The sequence below is a fragment of the Megascapheus bottae genome, chromosome 29 (assembly GCF_031878675.1).
Source record: "Megascapheus bottae isolate mThoBot1 chromosome 29, mThoBot2.hap1, whole genome shotgun sequence".
NCBI classification, from domain to species: Eukaryota; Metazoa; Chordata; class Mammalia; order Rodentia; family Geomyidae; genus Megascapheus; species Megascapheus bottae.
The window spans coordinates 8527192-8547531 of NC_143537.1; the positions used below are offsets into that span (position 1 = coordinate 8527192).

The 20340-nt window shown below is 42.4% G+C and overlaps 1 protein-coding gene across 4 annotated transcripts in view; it reads left to right on the forward strand.

Moving 5' to 3' along the window:
* Mapk9 (mitogen-activated protein kinase 9) overlaps window positions 1–16166 on the forward strand; it is a 36914-nt gene extending 20748 nt beyond the window's left edge. Inside the window, exons 6-12 of one of the 4 annotated variants that reach the window (XM_090321061.1) lie at window positions 4306–4471; window positions 5934–6005; window positions 7980–8162; window positions 9226–9350; window positions 10103–10166; window positions 11104–11175; window positions 13138–16166. In XM_090321061.1, coding sequence (XP_090177187.1) covers window positions 4306–4471; window positions 5934–6005; window positions 7980–8162; window positions 9226–9350; window positions 10103–10166; window positions 11104–11175; window positions 13138–13280 — 825 coding nt within the window. In that variant the 3' untranslated portion in view covers window positions 13281–16166. Of the gene's footprint in view, window positions 1–4305; window positions 4472–5933; window positions 6006–6130; window positions 6197–6352; window positions 6425–7979; window positions 8163–9225; window positions 9351–10102; window positions 10167–11103; window positions 11176–13132 lie in introns of those variants that run through there. The other 3 variants (XM_090321059.1, XM_090321062.1, XM_090321063.1) reach the window with 3 other exon arrangements.
* Window positions 16167–20340: the final 4174 nt, after the last annotated feature.

Consider the following 20340-nt stretch of genomic DNA (forward strand, 5'->3'; position numbering starts at 1 on the left):
AAATTCAAATAAACTATGGAATCACATATTTCAGAATAATGTCCAGGTGAAAAAAGCATTTGTGGCTGGGCACAGTGGCTCGCGCCTATAATCCTAGCTACTCAGGAGGCTGAGATCTGAGGATCTTCAAAGCCAGCCCAGGCAGGAACCTGAGACTCTTATCTCCAATTAATCACTAGAAAATGGGAAGTAGGGCTGTAGCCCCACGAGTAGGGCCATAGCCTTGAGCTGAATAGCTCAGGGACAGCGCCCAGGCCCAGAGTTCAAATCCCATAGCCAAAGAAAAGAGATAGCAAGGCCAGGGACCCAGTAAAAGCATACCTAGCAGTCTGCCTCTGGAATCCTCTTCTTTTATTTTCTATATTTTTGCTAGTCCTGGGGTTTGAACTCAGAGCCTGGGCACTGTCCCTGAGCTTCTCTGTGCTCGAGGGCTAGTGCTTTACCACTTGAGCCACAGCACCACTTCTAGCTTTATCTGAATAGTTTATTAGAGATAAGCATCCCACAGACTTTACTGCCTGGGCTGGTTTTGAACCCCAATCCTCATATCTCAGCTTTCTGAATAGCTAGGATTACAGGTGTGAGTCAGGAGGCTTGGGATCCTCTTCTATCATAGTGTAACCTCTGATATCAAAATGTAGCCTTTGCTGCCACCTAATGGTCAGTGCAAATGATACAAATTGTGGTGGTAAATTCACTTTAACAGCAACACTAGACTATTATATTAAAAACAAAAGACTCCTAATACCATTCTACTTCTCCTCTTGTTATTATTATTATTATTACTATTTTGTCAGTCATGGTGCTTGGACTCGGCCTGGGCACTGTCTCTGAACTTTTCAGCTCAAGGCTACCTCCCTACCCCATGAGCCACAGTGCCACTTCTGGTTTTCTAGGGATTAATTGGAGATAAGAGTCTCATGGTTTTTAGTGCTTGGGCTGGCTGGCTTTGAACCAGGATCCTCAGATCCCAGTTTCCTGAGTAGCTAGGATTGCAAGAGTGAGCCACCATACGTGGCTTCTCCTCCTAAAATTTTAATACCTCTTAAATACTTTTTTTTGAAATTAAATTTGTTCTATAGAATAATTTCCCAGACTCTTAGGTTCTATTAATTTCAGGGGGAGAAACAATTTGCCATACTTCTTTCCTTTCAAGTCCAGAAGTCAGTGTGAAAACACAATTCCCCAGTTCCTGGAGGTCTCCTCAGAGTTGCAGCAAACATGTCCCTCAGACTGGTCCAGTCCTGACAATCAGCAGGTCACCTGTGCCCAAAGAAGCATGTCATTTCTTTAACAATTTTTAAAAACCTGTAAAAACCTGAGAAAATGGTTCTGCGGCCCACTTCCTCAAACTACCAGGTTTCACCACTTCCTCCCATTCTCGTGTACCCTCCTATTATACACATTCAGTTTGTGTCCACTTGTGAGATGAGACATTCCAAAATAGTACACAAGTCCAGAAAACACAGAATGGGAAATCCCTGTTGTGACCCCACCCCTGTCCAAGTCCCAGAAGTTAAAGAACCTTTTAGCATACCAGCCACCTTGTATGAACTATACTAGTCCTTTCCCCTGTCTACAGTACCACACATAAAGACACACACCCTTAATTTTATTAAATTTATTTATGCATTCAGCTGGCTGCAAATGAAAAATATTTACAAATCAGAAAACAATGTACTGAGCACATACAAACTTTTTTGGTCATTATTCCCTAAATTAATACAGTGTTACCACTACTTGCATAATAGCATTCCATCATAGTAGGCATTATAATTTGGAACCCTTAGAACCAATCTCTAGTGGATACTGGGAAATGGAAGTGTTTGTACACTATCTTCAAGTAGAATCCAGTGGCTGGAGGACCTCTCTGTGGAGGGCCTGGTAGAAATTTGGTTGCATTTGTGTGTGTGTGTGTGTGTGTTTTCAAGACTGAAGTAGGGCCTTGCTCTTGCTAAGCAAGTACTCTACCACTTGATCAGCACCCCGAGCCAGGCATTTCTTTTTATTAATTTTAAATATTAGTTCTGGGCCGGGAGTTTGGCCTAGTGGTTAAAGTGCTTGCCTAGCATGCATGAAGACCCAGGTTCGATTCCTCGGTACCACATACATAGAAAAAAGCCAGAAGTGGTGCTGAGGCTCAAGTGGTAGAGCTCTAGCCTTGAGAAAGTCCAAGGACAGTGCTCAGGCCCTGAGCTCAAGCCCAGGACTGGCAAAAAAAAAAAAAATATATTAGTTCTACATTTGCTATTCAAGTTTCATTGGATCCAGGGAGTTTAGAAAAGGAGAGCATCTAACAATATTAGAGCCTAATTGTAACTTTTTAAATGTTCTTGGCATATCGTGGGAACAGCTCCTGTCCTCATCTTGAGGCATCCCTGCAACCCATTTGTGGCCTGTCACTTGAGAAGTTTTCCAGTCAGATGCTGAGATTCACACTCTAAGTACCCTTGAGTTCTGCCTCCAGTTTGACATTGCAGCTACATGATGGGAGTTATTTAGAAGTAACGGTTTCTAGGGTAAATGTGCAAGCTGGACTCTCCAGGTAGTCAGATTCCTGAAGCTGGAGGGAGGGTCTAATACAAAGGAAGGGCTTACGCTGTGGGGGGTTGGGGAGGGAGGAGAGCAGAGATTGTGTTACTGTGTAAGATGTCGAAAAACACAGTAGAGTATGTGCATTGATTCAACATCTTCTCCGTGTCCTCTATGCCAGGTAACACTTCTGAGTTTGGGACAACCGTGAGATCCATGTCTTCCAAGAGTCAGTTGGAAAGGAAAGAGGAATAGGAGCCAGTAAAAGAACAGATGATTTGCCTGGCATCAGTGACTCATGTCTGTAGTCCTAGCTGCTCAGGAGGCTGAGATCTGAGGATGGAGGTTCAAAAGCCAGCCCAGGCAGGAAAGTCTGCGAGACTCTTATCTCCAGCTAACCACCAGAAAACCAGAAGTGGCGCTGTGGTTCAGATGGTAGCACTCTAGTCTTGAGCCAAAAAGCTCAGGTGACAGCATCCAGGCCCTGAGTTGAAGCCCCACAATCAACAACAACAAAAAGAATGGATAATTTCATATGTACTACATTCGGGCTGTAGAGCCAGTATCACAGGTGATTGGTAGAGTGCTAAATCATTTTGACAGGAGAAAGTTGAAATAGTCATAGAAGTCCTCTCCCAAGTGGAGAAACTGCCACAGGAAGATTTCAGAGATAGAGAAATCTAACCCTGGTCTGTGCGATGTGGTATCCTCCAGCCACATGCAAACATCGAGCCACCAGCCAGAAGTGGCTATAACTGGAAAATACACGCTGGACTTCAAAGACTTAGTATAATTAGAAGAACATGAGCTGAAAATGATGTTTTATATTATGTTCTACAATGATAATAGTATTGATATATTTGGTTAGGCCAAATATATTATGTGAGTTAATTTTACCTGTTTTTGTGTACATCTTTTCTTTTCCTTCCTCCCTCCCTCCCTCCCTCCCTCCCTCCCTTCCTTCCTTCCTTCCTTTCTTTCTTTTTCTTTTTTTTTGCAAGTCCTGGAACTTGAACTCAGTCTGTGCACTATCCTTAGCTTTCTCAAAGCTAGGGCTCTACTGCTTGAGCCACAGCACCACTTCTGGCCTTTTCTGTGTATATGGTACCAAGGAATCGAACCTATGGCTTCGTGCATGCTAGGCAAACACTTTACCTCTAGGCTATACTCCCAGCCCTTTGTTTATATTTTTTAACATGACTACTAGAAAACATAGTTACAGACATGGTTCACATTACATTCCTGTTGAACAGTGCAGCTTCTGACTGATGAGTTGATTAGTTGGAGTGGGTTAGTTGGAGGTATTGGGGGTGACCAGGTTGGATGTTGGGTGTTGGAGATTTAAAAAAAAAAGGACAGCCTCGGGGGCTGGGAGGCTACAGGCAGAGTTTTGCAAGCTCTTGAGTTTTAAGCAAAGGAGAAATGGGTTGAGGAAGACTTCTTTATGTTGGCTTTTAGTTTCTTTTGGGATTTGAAACAAGATCTTGCAAAGTGTAAGGGTAAGCTAGCCTAGAACTTTGACCCTTCCACCTCACTCTCCCAAGTACTGAAATAACAGGTGTATGTATGTCAGGCATTGCCTAACTTAGTTCTTCAAGATGATTTATATTAGTTTGCATCTGAGAGTAGGGTTTTCCAAAATGGTTCCAACTTGCATAGTTCTACCTGTACTCCATCCACAGAAGCCACTGACTTAAAGCCCCTCACCTGTGAGAAATGGAGTCTTTAGACATCTTTGGTTTGTTGTATTAATTCACACTATTTCTTTACTAGGATTTGAAGCCTAGCAACATTGTAGTAAAATCAGACTGCACCCTTAAGATCCTTGACTTTGGCCTGGCCCGGACAGCATGCACCAACTTTATGATGACCCCTTACGTGGTAACTCGCTATTATCGGGCCCCTGAAGTCATCCTGGGCATGGGCTACAAGGAGAATGGTGAGTACAGACAACTATGCGAGCTATGATGCTTAAAATTAGCACTGGCCGGGCGCTGGTGGCTCATGCCTGTAATCCTAGCTACCAAGGAGGCTGAGATCTGACTGAGGATTGTATTTCAAAGCCAGGTCAGGCAGGAAAGGCCTCCACTTAACCACTAGAAAACTGGAAGTGATGCTATGGCTCAAAATGGTAGAATGCTAGCCTTGAGCAAAATTGTTCAGGGTCAGCGCTCAGACCTTGAGTTCAAGCCCCATGACTGACAAAAAGCAGCACTGGTGGTCCACACTAGTTTCTTCTCTTCCAAACCATATGAAACATATGTTGCACAACCATTATCATAACCCATGGATCAAGTCTTAATTTTGCATTCACTTAGTTGAAATCCTTCGCTTTCAAAATTATACCTTTGGACTTTTTCTAATCAACATACAATGTATCTGTAGTAGGAAAGTGTTCTCAGTGTGCTCTGATCACGCCCACATAACCAGCAGCCCTCAAGGGTTCCCCATTCCCTGGCTGGGTCTTGACCCACACATTACCCTGCTTCCCAACAACAGAGTGAGTGTACATATTTTCTGCATTCAGTATAAATGGAATAATGCAGCAATGTTCTTTTGCGGAACATTGATACTTTTAGCATCAAAATTTTGTTTACCAAGATTTGATTTATTCTGGACACATCAGAAGCCTTTGAAACTTAGCTTTTAACAGCTCACCTTTATTTGTGAGAAAAAAAGAGGAATTTTGCTCAAGTCTTCCGAAATGAGTGTGTGCATTCATTTCAGTGCTTCGTAAGCTATACTACTTTTCTAAGAGGCACAGCTCCATGAGCTTCATGGGGAAGAGCTGATGATCAGATCCCTGTTCTCTTTCCCTCGTGTGTACACACCCACAGCAGCAGGTAGACACCTCTGCCAGTAGTGCCTGAGGCATGGGTTGCACTAGGACCACAAAAGAGGCCCCCACGGTGCTGTTGTGCTTAGACAGGACCTTGCCCTGAGCCCCGTCCATTGCCTAAAACACTGCTCTTCTCTGATTGGAAATGATAGTTCACCCAGGGATGCTGGTGACTCACATCTGCAATCCTAGCTACTCAGGAGGCTAAGATGTGAAGATCAACGTTTGAAGTCAGCCTGGGTAGAAAAGTCCGTGAGGCTCTTATCTCCAGTTAAGTACCCAAAAAGCCTGAAGTGGAGCTGTGGTTCAAGTGGTAGAGCACTAGTCTTGAGCAGAAAAGCTCAGAGACAGCATCCAGACTCTGAGTTCAAGCCCCAGGTCCAGTGCCAGAAAGAAAGGAAGGAAGGGAAGGAAGAAAGAAAGAAAAATGTGGTATGGGCTTTTACTAAAGCTCCTACTGACAAGCTGAAGTGTAGTGTGCCTGGTTTTGATTGGGGGGTGGGATTGGAGAAAAGAAATGTGGGGCTCTCTAGCTGGCTTTTAATCACCTGGTGTTTGGTAGTGGACATCTGGTCTGTCGGGTGCATCATGGCAGAAATGGTCCTCCATAAAGTCCTGTTTCCCGGAAGAGACTGTATCCTTCACAGGGAGCGCCCAGCACGTGGCTGGCTGGGTGCGGGGCGGGCTCGTGCCCCTGGAAAGCTTTGTGTTCATAGCAACTTCTTGTTTCTGGTTTTTATTTTCTGTGTTTGTTTTAAGCTGTAAAGCATTGGAATCTTTGGCACTAAGGCCCCAGGTTGCTGCACACTGAAGGCTAAAATAGAGGTCAGCAGTCATTCATACTGTATAAACGGTTCACCCCTAGCTAGCAACTTACTTTTCCATAGTTGTGTGTGTAGTGCACTGTTAGAGTTTCCTTTTTTCCTCACTTTTGTTTTGTTCATGGCACTTCATAATTTTATCATTTCATTTTATTTTCAGTTGATATCTGGTCAGTGGGTTGCATCATGGGAGAGCTGGTGAAAGGTTGTGTGATTTTCCAAGGCACTGACCGTATCCTTCCCCGAGACCTTGACCCTGGCCATGCTTTCTTTCTGTATGGGTGGCCTGAGATGCTTAGAAGGAAATGTCCAATTCGTGCTGTGCTCTCAAGGGGCTTTATCACGTATGTTGACTTAGTGTCACAAACTAGGTGGCTCCGTTTTATATTTTTTTTCTTAACTACCTGTGTTGATTCCATAGAGACTTGGAGTTATCTTAAACCAATTGTGTTAGCTCCTAGTTTTATTCAATAAAAATAGCTAGTTATGTAGCAGAAAGCATTTACTTTTTGATGAATGTATTGATACTTAAATAAAAATACTGTTATAGAAGCTAGTTCACTCGATTAATTCAATTAGGGAAGATGCTGTCTAAATTAATAAACTAATATGCTTGTATGAGTTAATTGATGAAAATGTATTTTGTTTGTTGTTGGTACACATTAAAATAGTTCCCTGAATGTAAGCATAAAAGCATACTAACAACAACAAAAGAAAAAACTGGCTGTGTTCTCCTATGAGAGAGAAAAGGCATTATGTCTGACTGGGTACTGGTGGCTCATGTCTATAATCGTAGCTACTCACAAGACTGAGTTCTGAGGCTCAAGGTTGAAAGACTGCCCAGTCAGAAAAGTCTATGACATTGTTATGTCCAACTAATTATCAAAAAGCCATAAGTGGAACTGTGGCTCCAGCGGTAGAGCTTTATCCTTGAGCAGAAAAACTCAGGATCAGCACCAAGGCCCTGAGTTCAAGCCCAAAGATGGGCACTCCAAAAGAGAGAGAAAGCAAGGTGGGGGATGGGGGGGAGCTTATGTGCCTAAGTTCTGAGTGATTTCAAAATGACCTAAGTTTGTTACCCGAAGAAGATTGCCTTCCCTGACACCTGAGTCTGAAACCCAGGTCGTGTACTTGGAAAGGAAGCCAGGTGCGTTACTAGATTTAGCAGGAATGGTGGAGGTGGGCCCGCGCCAGCTAAAACAGAAGGACATCTGAAAGCAGTCACTGCTCAGTCTCAGGAGTATGTTCATGTGGGAAAGGCCCATTGTGCAGTAAGATGAAAGCCCTGCTGCCACCCCTCCTCCCTCACTCTGTTGTCTTTGGCCAGCCTGACCCACAGGGCTCGGTTGCCCACCTATAAATAGGTCAGATAGGTCTCTTACATTCCTCTCTCCTTTAGAGAGCTGTGAATCCAAAGTAGCTATAGCGTGAAATTTTCTTATGTAAAGTGCACCTAATACCATGTTCAATCATTTCTACCACAGACTTAATCATCTCTGTCATAATTTTATTTTGAACTAGAATAGGAAGACAGATCTCATTGTTTTGATTTAATAAATCTTAGTTCATAGATGCAGAGTATGCAGGATTTTTTTTAATACTCTAATTTGAAAGCCCAAACTTTACCTGAATATTAGGTCCCAATGCTTCTACTGACCAGGTGGGAGGGGTGGCATAGTTACTTACTTGTCCGTAGGTATAAAAAATACTTTTTTTTTGCATGGTGCTATCACATGTAATAGGACTATAAGGCCCATCAGTTGTATTTTCCTCAAGAGATTCCTTAGATATCGATCAGTGGAATAAAGTAATTGAGCAATTAGGAACACCATCATCAGAGTTCATGAAGAAACTTCAGCCAACTGTGAGAAATTACGTGGAAAACAGACCAAAGTATCCTGGAATCAAGTTTGAAGAACTCTTTCCAGATTGGATATTTCCATCGGAATCTGAGCGAGACAAAATAAAAAGTAAGACGTCCTTTTGTTCTGACGCAGGTGCTGCTGTGTATCCATGTTTGCATTCTAAAACCTGTGCATGTGAGAAGATAAGCTAGTTGAAATCCTGAAACAAAGCCTAGTGGTCTGCTGTATCAAGGTATTCAGAGAAAAAGCAGAAAAAGCTTGCTTCCGCCAAAAATTAAAATATTCAGATTTTTTTTTTTTGCCAGTCTTGGGGCTTGAACTCAGGGCCTGGGCACTGTCTGTGGGCTTTCTCAAGGCTAGAACTCTACCTTCTGAGCCATACCACCACTTCTGGCTTTTTCTATGTATGTGTTACCAAGGAATCAAACCCCGTCTTCATGCATGCTAGGCAAGCACTCTATCACTAGGTCAAACTCCTGGTCCCTACAGTGTGTTTGTAAACATGCTTTGACCTCTTTAGGTTTTTTTTTGTTTCAGTTGTGAGGCTTGAACTCAGAAACTGCATGCTGTCTCTGAGCTCTTTTTACTCAAAGCTAGCACTCCACCTCTTTGAGCCACAGCTCCACTTCCAGTTTTTTAAGTGATTAATTGGAGATAAGAGTCTCACAGGGACTTTTCTGCCCCAGCTCGCTTCAAACCGTGATCTTCAGATCTCAGTCTCCTGAGTAGCTAGGATTATAAGAGTGAGCCACTGGTCCCCCAGCTCTTGACTTCATTTTTTTCAATGACATGTATTACAGATACTCCTCCCAGCACTGTAGGCTGACTTGCTCCATACTTTCCACCTTCCATGCAGGTTTCTAACAAAACATTAGGCCCTGACTGGACACTAGTCTGTGGCTTCCTGGTGCCTTTGTCCCATAGGCTACAGCCCTGTTCCCTTCCTCCCTCCCAGGTCCAGTACTGGAGGCCTAAAGCTGCATTTGAAAGCCTGGCTTATTCTAATAGTGGCCACTTTTTCTTATAAGTCTTTGTGTTGTTCTTGGACCTACCAAACGTGTCTCTTCATTCTGTCTGTGCTGTCACATTTAGTGGTTTCCTCTACTGTGTGGTTTCCTTTCAGGCTAATAGCATAAGTATATTAATCTAGTATTTACTTTTACCCTAGCAAGTCAAGCCAGAGATCTGTTATCGAAAATGTTAGTGATCGATCCTGACAAGCGTATCTCTGTGGACGAAGCACTGCGTCACCCGTATATTACTGTTTGGTATGACCCTGCAGAAGCGGAAGCAGTAAGTGTTCATTAGGAAAACATCTATATGAGAAACAGGGCTCACTTTTTCTGGATCCTTCCTCTGTTCATCTAAATAGCTTCAGATGAACAACAGGCTCCTGAATACAAAAGAAAAGGCCTAAGACCCGTGTCCGACACCTTGATATTGAAGCTGAGCATGCTTATTTGGTGATGACCTAGTTGCCTTTGGCAAAAGCTGATGTTTAATAACGATTTAATAAGCATCTGCTCTGTACCTGGCCTTACACCATGGGCCTTGCTCTTACTCAAGCCCCTGAACCAGAGAGACTAAATGACTTGCTAGAAGTGGCAGGTTGTTTATTATTCTTCAAGGCATCCGGGCACAGGATGTTCATCCCTACACTGGTGCTCCTGTCCATTTTCCATGGCAGTGCTGTGTGAATGATCTTTGCCTCTCCAATTCCCTAAATAAGAGGATTCAACCAAAGCCCATGACACAGGGCCAGGCACGGAACAGCTTTCATGTAGTGGTGCTGGGTGTAATCTCTTTAGTTATTAATTTTGTGATCACATTTAACAGATGACTATGGTGAATCTTAAAGTCATTTGATTAAGAAGATTATTATTAACAGCTCTTTTTTGACTAATTTTTTCTTATTTTGATTCTGAAACTGCTGTAGTATCATATAATCATATATGACAAAAATGTTTTAATAAACAATGCACTATACTTCAAGAGATGTTGTCTTTTAATTGAACTACTGATCTTACATGTCCTTTCATTTTTAGCCACCACCTCAAATTTATGATGCCCAGTTAGAAGAAAGAGAGCATGCAATTGAAGAGTGGAAAGGTAAAGGCAATTTATTTTGAACCTTACTGGTGACTTTTTTTTTAATAATCCTGAAAGTTTTTAATTTTGACCTGAGCCCTTTAGGAAGAGGCTAGAGATACCTAGAGCCTCTTTTTTTTTTTTAAATCCAGTCCTGGGGCTAGAACTCAAGTGCCCTCAAGGGCACTGTCCTTGTGCTTTCTCAAGGCTAGAGCTCTACCACTTGAGCCACAGCATCACTTCTGGCTTTTTCTATGTCTATGGTACCAAGGAATTGAGCCCCGGTCTTCGTGCATGCTAGGCAAGCACTCTACCACTAGGCCAAACTGCTGGCCCCAAGTAGTTGTTCTTATCAGAGAAAGTTGAAGGAAATTGCAGTTAAAGCTAAGACATGGTTTAAGTGTGTAGATTCATTTCTGACCAGTCTGAAGGAAGTTACAATCCCACATATAGATGCTGGTGACACCGAAGAACCACAAGTAATGGTGGAGAAAAACACATTCAGCTGCTTGAAAGTCATTTGATCCTTTAAAATGTTTATGAGAGCTGCTCTGTTCATCTGTGTATTCCCCTCCCTTCCCCCTTCTCCTCAACTTCTGTGTGGTTTCAGAACAGCCATACATTTCTTGCTGCCCTCATAATCATGTTGAAAAGATACAATGGGTTTTGAGACTACAGTGGTAGAACACTTGCCTAATGTGTGAAGCCCTGGGTTTGATCCCTAGCACAGGAAGAAGGGAAGGAAGGAAGGAAGGAAGGAAGGAAGGAAGGAAGGAAGGAAGGAAGATAAACGGAAGCGATGATATAATAGATCAAAATATAGACGTTCTGGTAGACTACATTAATGAGTAAACTAATAATACATCACAGTGCCTGTGGAGGGTTCAGGGGATGCGGAAGCATTATTGAGAGATGCAGAGACACTGACAAACATGTTAACTTGCCTTTCCATTTGAAGAGCTCATTTACAAAGAAGTAATGGACTGGGAAGAAAGAAGCAAGAACGGTGTGGTAAAAGATCAGACTTCAGGTTAGTGATTGCTTCAGTCATGTCATAGTACCTTTTCTTTGCCCAATAAACTTGTATAAATAGCAGTAATGTATGAAATGCCTATGAGACCACCACTGGATATGAACATCCAATAAAACTGTGTTACGTGACGTCATCTCTCCCTTTCTGCTATGACATAGTGGTCATGTTTGCTGTCACTCACATATACCAGTGCTGAACTAGCTCCATTTTAATCGTTTGTGCTCCATCCTTGCAACAGCCACTATCAGATCTATTTTAGAGTCTTTACAGGGAGGTTGGCCTTGTTTGTACCTGTCTCATCCAGTTAAAAAAAAAAAAGGCCACCAGACTGGGGTATTGGTTGCCCCTGCTTAATCCTAGTTCTTTGAGAGGCAGAGGTCAGGCGATTATAATCCAAAGGGTCACAGCCTCAATAAAAAATGAGACCCTGTTTAGGAATTAATGAAAATAACGAGGGTGGTGGCTGAGGTGCTAAGAGTCTCCACCTAGCAAGTGTAAAGCCCCTGAGATCAACCCTTACTATTAACAAAAGAAAAGGGAATCTGGGCGCTGGTGGCTCATGCCTATAATCCTAGCTACTTAGGAAGCTGAGACTGAGGATCAGGGCTCAGAGCCAGCCCAGGCACAAAAGTCCGTGAGACTCTTATCTCCAATTAGCCACCAGAAAACCGGAAGTGGTGCTGTGGCTCAAGGGGTAGAGCACTAGCCTTGAGCTGAAGAGCTCAGGGACCAAAAAAAAAAAAAAAAAGAAAGAAAGGAAAGGAAAAGGAAAAAAGAAGAATGCTAACATAAATCCAAGTGAAATGGAATTTGGTTTTGTGCTAAGAAAATATTTATATTTGACTTCGCTAGTGGTAGAAATCTAATGACTAGGTAATTGTGTCTTTGGGAAAGATATAGATATCAGTAGTCTTAATCTATATGTGTAGATTTCTTTTTGCTTATGAAATGAAATTTGTTATGTTTACTTAATAAATCCTACTTGAAATTACAGACATACCAGTATAAATTGCACAGCTTATTTCTTTTCTTTTTTCTTTTTTTTTTTTTTTGCCAGTCCTGGGACTTGAACCTAGGGCCTAAGCACTGGCTGTGGGCTTTCTCAAGGCTAGATCTCTACCACTTAAGCCACAGCACCACTTCTGGCTTTTTCTATATATGTGGTACAGGGGCATCGAGTCTTTATGCATACTAGGCCAAACTCCTGGCCCCACACAGCTTATTTCTTGTTAAATTTTATATTCAATGTGATATGTGTCAAGTATCTGGAGTTTACAGAACTTAGCAAGAATTTAGAATTTATAAATACAAATTTACAACTGCAAACACTGATTTCTGAGAGCTTTGTTATTTTATTTTTCTCAAACCAAACTAAAAAATAGGTATAGTATGACAGGTTAATGTCATTTTCCTCCAAAGATCAAAATACCAGTTTTCTGAACTCATGAGACAAAAATAAAATTTGTAAGATGCCACTAATGTTTTCTTTTGTGTGTTATATCTGCAGTATTCATTTCAGACTTTTTTTTATTGCAGACAATTTGAATATTGAAGCTCTTCTCAGAATTGGAGCTTATGTTATAACTGAAATATTTGGTGACACAAGTCCTATTCAGGCTTAATCTTCTTATCATACTTGTTGGATAAACCCAGCAATTTCCTTTCAAAATCAAAAGGTGTTTTTAAAGTAGTTAGCATGAGCATATATGACCATATCTATCTTTAGCCACTGGAGAGAAAAGTGGCATGAAACAGGAAAAAACAGGAATAGATGAAATACTGGGGCAAAAGAAAGACTTAAAGGAACCTTTAAATTGTGCAGTTGACTAACTTCTTGTTCATACCAATATCAAGTATTGGGAAACTGCAAAAGGACAGGGCCAAGCCTGAACTCCCACTGCCTGGATTTGAAGCAATGTCGTGCCTCAGATTTTATTCTATTTGGTTTTCTTAGCACAGATGCAGCAGTAAGTAGCAACGCCACTCCTTCTCAGTCGTCATCTATCAATGACATCTCATCCATGTCCACCGAGCAGACCCTGGCCTCAGACACAGACAGCAGTCTTGATGCCTCAACGGGACCCCTGGAAGGGTGTCGGTGATAGGTTGGAAACAGGAAACATCATCAGTGGAGGAACATCCGTTTCCATGGCTGTCCCCAAAACGTGGGAGTTAATGGAACCAAATAGAAAAACTCCATGTTCTGCATGTAAGAAACACGATGCCTTGCCCCACTCGGTTCTCATAGGATTGCCTGCCTAGATTATAAAACAAAGCAGATTATGTCTGAAGAAAAAAAAAGTGTGAGCCACACTTGTAGAGATTTTGTTCAAGATCATTTCAGGTGAGCAATTAGAATAGAAGACATTTTTACGAGTCATGTGGTGATAATGGTGACAATTTCTCCTCATCCATATCTGTCAGGACTTGGTGCATGTGGCCACTGGCTTGGGCTTGCCCCCCTGGCAGTGGAAATCAGTATTTAATGCCAAATAATCATCCAGGTAGTGCTGCTTCTAGAATGATCTCTTAATCTTCTTAAGTCATTTGGTGTCTGTCCAAGAAAAAAAATAGATTTATATGTATTAATTGGCCACCATCATATTATAATTCCTTACCCACTTTTATGGTATGATTTAATCTAGCTTTTATATTTCAGAAGGATATAATTAAATTTATTTAATAAAAATATAGCTTTTTTAAAAAAAAAAACTTGTGATGTTTTGGGCTGAGAATTATCACTGCTAAAAACCAAGACACTTATACAGACACTGTTTCCTCTAAATTGTTTAGTGTGAGATGATTCCACTTCTCTGCATGAAAAAATTTTCTGTTTTGTGCTGCTTAAGATGTAAGTACCCTTGAATCTTTTTTTTTCCTCTCGGTTGTTGGGACTTAATAATTTTAAATGTTCCCTATTTTACCTTATCAGACACATAACACTCTGTCTCAATAACATGCTACCACATAGGTTCCTGAACTCATTGCCTAAGGTTAGATTAGAACTTTTGAAAATGGTCTCAAGATCTGTCAATTACCAAGTGTTTCCTTCTCCAGATCTGGCCTGGCTCCTTTGCTCATCCCCTCATTGAGGATGAGGTGCATGGTGATCTCCTAAGGCCAACATCACATTCTAACTCAGTTTTCTTTCTCACTGAAAAAAAAGCCAGGTCAGTCCCCTCAAATGCCTGTTCTCTACTTTGGGGAGACAATCCCTTCTCCTAAGGGAAATCTATGACTGTTTTGGAAAGCTGTCCTAGAGGATAATGATTCACTCTTGAATCTTTCTGGTTTAAAACTGCTCACCTGAAATTGATTCTTTCAGACTTTCTGATGTGTGAAGTATATATGAAATTCATGAAGATACTGAGTATTTACGTGTCAATGCAGAAATGGAGTTACAATTATTATATTTGGCTACCTGTGCTCAGAATGATTTTTCCCTTGAGCTTACTTTATTGCTATTCATATCTTACGTTCAATTATTTTGAAAGCTATTTGGCCAACATTCTATAGTGTGTGTTTCTGGGAGGACCTTTAATAAGAGAGTTTATCTGAAATATATGATTCTCCGCACCAGTTGTATCTTAATGGTTGGTCTTATCACTGGAAACTGGAACCCTTAATGGACAGATTTCATCTTGAAGTAGGAATGGTTATATATCATGTCACTTAGATACTTTCAAGTATGAAGTGAAAATTTGAACTTGGATAGAGACAGAACACCTATTATGTGGCTTAGCCCTGGAGGCCTGATGCTATACCTAAGAAAGTCATCACTATACACATATGTAAACATCAAGACTCACTAAATCTGTCTTTGAAGTGAAAACCAACAGGGAGTACTGTACACTGCGTGATCTGCCTGTGCCATGTGCAGGTAGCACACTCCTGTCAGGCTCATCTGGTCCCATTTACCAGGAGACATCTGAAGGTGGAGCAAAGTGCCACAGAGTAGCTTTCTGCTCACCTCTTCCTCTGTGTGTCCCCAAAGCCTGTTGTCATGAATGGAGCCTGTGCTGGTAGGCAAAGGCCACCTGTCCTGACTCTCTTCTATCAGGTAGGCCAGTGTACCTGGACCAGTCACAGAACTCCACAGAAATACCTCATCCCGAGGTCAGGGTCCTCCCTCCTGAGCCTAGATTTGCCAGAGTCCTGATACAAGGCAGATGGTTTTGACCTGATCTCTGTGGAGAAATGCTGGTGTTGGATAATGAACTGAAAAAAAAAAACAAAAAACAAAAAAAACAAAAAACCAATATGCTCAACTTTTTCATCTTTTCTATTTTATTTTTGTAATTTATATTGTACACACCCTGGAAGTAACTATTTTGGACATGTATTTTTATAAACCAGGTAATGGGTGGTTATCTGGAATTTGAACTAGGTTTGTTTCTTTTGTTGGCTTAGTTACTGGTCAAAAAGGAAATGACCACTTTTCCCCATGTCTGGGTTTCAATTTCAAGCGCAGATTCTAGAGGGTAGAGTCCTGTCAAGGTAAGAGAGCAGTCAAGAAACACTGGCTGGGCAGAGTCCAACAGCTGTGGGTCTGCAAGTAAAGCAAGGCTCTGTTCCTGCCTTTGAAACACTAAACTCAAGAACTCCAGTGATGGAGAAAGCCCTCTGCAGGACCCCTTGCTCATGCTCAGGGTCTGTATCTGGGACTTTGGTTCAATCGGGACTGAACCCTGTGTTTGTCACAACAGTGGCTGGGTTTGTCTGGTTGGTTTCTGATGTAACTCCTGTGATATTTCATACTGATGGTAAATACTGGTCTGACCTTTCAGATCACATATCTCGAAAGTAACATTGCCTAATGTTTTATAATAAAATATATTATGTGTGTTTTGATTGGTTAAAAAATAATAATACAGACTACATTTTAAAAGAGAAATGTATAGCATGTCCAATTTGTGTGTATTTTTAAGTGACAGTTGACTGTATATTTTACATCACCATCTCTGATTACAGACTTAACCTGACTGTGAGTAGATGTTGGAGTGTAATAATTTCAGTCAAGATTTTGCCGTTTTCAAACTGAAAGTCAAGAAATGTTTTTGTTTGTTCGCTTACTGAGAATGTCCTGCAGATTCCCCAAATCATAAGATTTTTTTTTCAAAACAGCAGTAGTAAGTTTGTACTTCAAAACCACACACATGCAAAACCAAACACTCCGAGAAATAGCAAATCTGTTTCCTCACAAGTGGAACCCAGTCAGTCTGTCGATCTGTCTGTATTTGTACTCTGTAGACTACGTAATGGCACTTGTTTTCTACATGGGATGATCCACTCTCATCTCACCTCTGCTTTCAAGCACCTCAGGATGTTTGGGTAGCACAGCCTTCCATGGTTCATGGTTTATATATATATATATATATATATATATATATATATTTTGCCAGTCCTGGAGCTTGAACTCATGGCCCGAGTACTGTCCGTGGGCTTTCTCAAGGCTACCATTTGAGCCACAGCACCACTTCTGGCCAAGAAATTGAACCCTGGTCTTCGTGCATGCTAGGCAAGCACTCTACCACTAGGCCAAACTCCCGGCCCCTACTTCTTTATTCTTTATTTTAAAAGAACTAGAACCATTCCAGATAGATGGCTGTCAGTATTAGTTTTAAAGATCTTTAGATTGGAAAAATGCTTCTCTTGACCTTAGTCCAAATTCTATTTCTCTGTCCTACTTCTCTAATACCCTTCATAGGCTTAAATACTTTCTTGTTTATGACTGAAAGGATTCATGCAGGCAGGTGGGAGGGCTGGCTGGGAGAGTGTTAAAAATTAATATTTAATCATGACTACTCCTGTGAGTATGTGTGTGTATGCCAGTCCTAGGGCTTGAACTCTGGGCCGGGGCACTATCCCTAGCCTTCTTGGCTCAAGCCTAGCACTCTACAACTTAAGCCACAGATAAACTTCCAGCTTTTGTGTCGTTAATTGGCGTCTCACAGACTTTCCTGCCCTTGATTCTCAAATCTCAGCCTCCTAAGTAGCTAGGATTCCAGGTGTGAACCACAGGTGCTCAGTACCCAGGTGGATTAACATAGAACGTCATCTTTAACAACAGGGCATGAAGAGAGATGTGATCAATACAAAGCTTAAGCATACTTTTGCCTTTTTTTATGAGAACCCAGCCAGAGTCTATACATTCATGGAATCATATCCTTAAATATTTTGTACTCATCTATGAAACAAACTTGTGGTGCCAAGTAGGCCGCTATTATTTGTCCACCAAAGGTTCATGTCCTGGAAACTTGGTCCCAGTGTAACCAGGATGGAACAGTGACTGAGCCTTTAAGAGGGAGGGCCTTAGGGGAGATCAGGTCATGCAGTCCCCACCCTTGTGAATGGATTACTACCTGGAGAGACTGTGTTGTCAGCCTCTCTTCTGTCTGTCTCATGTACCCACTGCTTCTGCCCATGTTCACTCCCCCTTTCTCTATCCCCACCATGGTGTGACAGAGCACCAGGTGCTCACCAGAAGCCGAGCAGATCTCTGCACCATGTTCTTGGCCCTTCAGAACTGTGAGTTCAACACTTCTTTTGTCTCCTGGGCTGGAGACAGATATACACAAGACTCAAGTACCTGCCTTTAGGAACCTAATTCAAACATGTCTGCAGTGAAATAACAATTAGTGAGTGCAATCAAATAATTTCAAGTCTATTCTCAACCTGAACCAGAGATGAGTGTTGAGTGGAAGGGAACTTTAATAACAGATGATGGGGAAGATTTCTCCCTACTCTCCGCTTTTTTGAGACAGGTTCTGAATATATAGCCCGGGCTGGCCTGTGATATGCAGTCTTCCTGCACTAGTCTCCCAAGTGCTGGAAATATTATAGCCAGCTACGAAGATCTCCCTGTCTTAAGTCAGATATTTCTTAGGTTGGGGAGGAGGGAAGCCCAGTGATAGAGTACTTGCCTTAGCATGCACCGTGTTCTGGGCTAAGAAAAAAACATTTTTTGGATCAGCACATGATCATGGAATCAAGTGATCGCAATCTATATTGCTATATCAGATGCCTGCTGCGCATGGAAGGAAGCTTTTGAGAAGCTTTTTCAGGAATTGAATATACTGGGCATCTTTCAACTGGACAAATCAATGTTACATTTTACAAAGTTAAAACATCTGTATTACAGCACCACTACTACACTGACCCCCAAACCCCACTTAGGGCCCTTCCTAGCCACGAACCCCCAAGGACAACCATGCTATGTTAGCACTAATCACCTAGATTATTAATTTGGTTTGTAGTATTAGAATGGGATGATGCCATAGGTATCTGTATATCTGTGAGTCTATCCATACGGTGGAATACAGTTGTAATTTATTTCCTCTCATTGCCATGTGGGATGCCATAATTTACTTCTCCTGATAGGTATTTGGGTGGTTTCCAGTATGGAACTTTGCAAATAGTGCTGTGCTAAGCATTTTGAGCAGGGGTGGGGGGGCTTGGGGGTGCTTTTCTGATGGAAGTGAAATTGCTGAGTCGAGGATTGTGTTCCGTATTAGTGGTGTATTAGTTTTCTGTTGCCACCATAACAAATTACGACAGATGGAGTGGTTAAAGCAACACAGATTTATCATCTCATAGTTCTAGATCCCAGAAGTCCAGATTGGCTTAGGTTGCCTCTATGCTTTCTGTATTGGCCCCACTGCCATCTTTCCTTTTCCTTCCTTCTCCATTGCCTTTTTTCAAGCCTATCTGATTGACTCGTGTGAGGAAGTAGGAAAGAACATGCCTGAGTTCCTTGGTCAGCTGTGCCTTCTCTCTGTGCTCAAGCAAGTTGTGGTTAGAAGAGAGAGCATGGTCTCTTGGGCCATCAGTGCCCCGCTTAGTCGATCCTAGGTCAGAACCGAGGCTGAATTTCATGAGACTACTTTCCTTCCTAATCCTGCCAGCCCACCTGAAGCCCCTATGCTCAGACCCACATTCACCACCCAGACATTCACCCAACACCACACGCATCATATACATGCTATCGCATGTGACACCACACCTACAACACCTACTGTGTACACACTACACACTTGCGCTGTATGCATATGTGTAGAATACCAGCACACACGCAGAGGCATGCATCTACTACAAACTTAACACTCAGACACACAGTACATGCATCTACATAATCTCTTTTCCTCCTTAATCTCAGTAGTCCCTGCCCAGGCTGCAGATAGGTGGGACTGTGGTCTACATGCAATAGAAGGTGACCCTTACCACTAGTGCTGGCTGACTGATGAGTTTCTCCAGGAGCTTTGCCCTTGTAGTAACTTTGAAATGCTCTCACCAGATTCAAGAATGGACGACTAATGGCTTGTGCTAATAAAATGCTTTGGACAGAACCCAAAGTTCTGTTCTCATTGTGCTGGGATGTTATTGGTGATTCTTCTCTGCAGCCCTGCTTGCTGTCAGACTCCTGCCTGAGTCACCTGCTGCAGCCGTGCTGGGAGCTGGGACAGACGTGCTGCCACACAGACTCCTGGCACTGCATATCTGTAGCTGCTACAACCCCAAGAACCTCCTCCCTTCACCCCACCCTTAAAGGACTGTACCCACAAGTCTAGCCACCTTCAGGTGTTTGCTAGATTCCCCTCCCTGTTGAAAGTGCTCCTGCCTCCTGGCTAGGTCAGCCTCCTGGATTCTTCTGTCTTTCTATCACCAGCCCTGTGGCTTCTTCCCAAAGAAGAGCTTACCCTGTGTCTACCCTATTCTGTTTTAGAGTCCCCCAGCCTGCCTCCTTACACCCCAGCTCCCAGCCCTCTCTGTCATCATTCTTTCACCCTCTCACCCTCAAAAGATGGGAAGGCCACCACGTTGCTCATTGCTCATAGAACCTTCATCCCTAGTCTCCCTCCTCTCAGAGACTTCCCACCAGCTTACTTTCCACTGGTTCTGCCAGCCCAAACCCCATTGCCAAGAAGGCCTCTGCTGAGCCCTGCCATTTGCAGTAGCCCTAGCCCTGCTCAACCTCCTCCGCATATTGTTAATTTTATGACATTTAGTGACACTGAAAGAATCCTACTTGGGTTTTTTTTTATGGGTACGTTAGTGTTTCACTTCTACACTGTAAGCTCAGAGCTCCAAGACTTGCTACACACACACACACACACACACACACACACCCCTCAGTGAATACCACCTGGGCACAGAGCAGGGTGA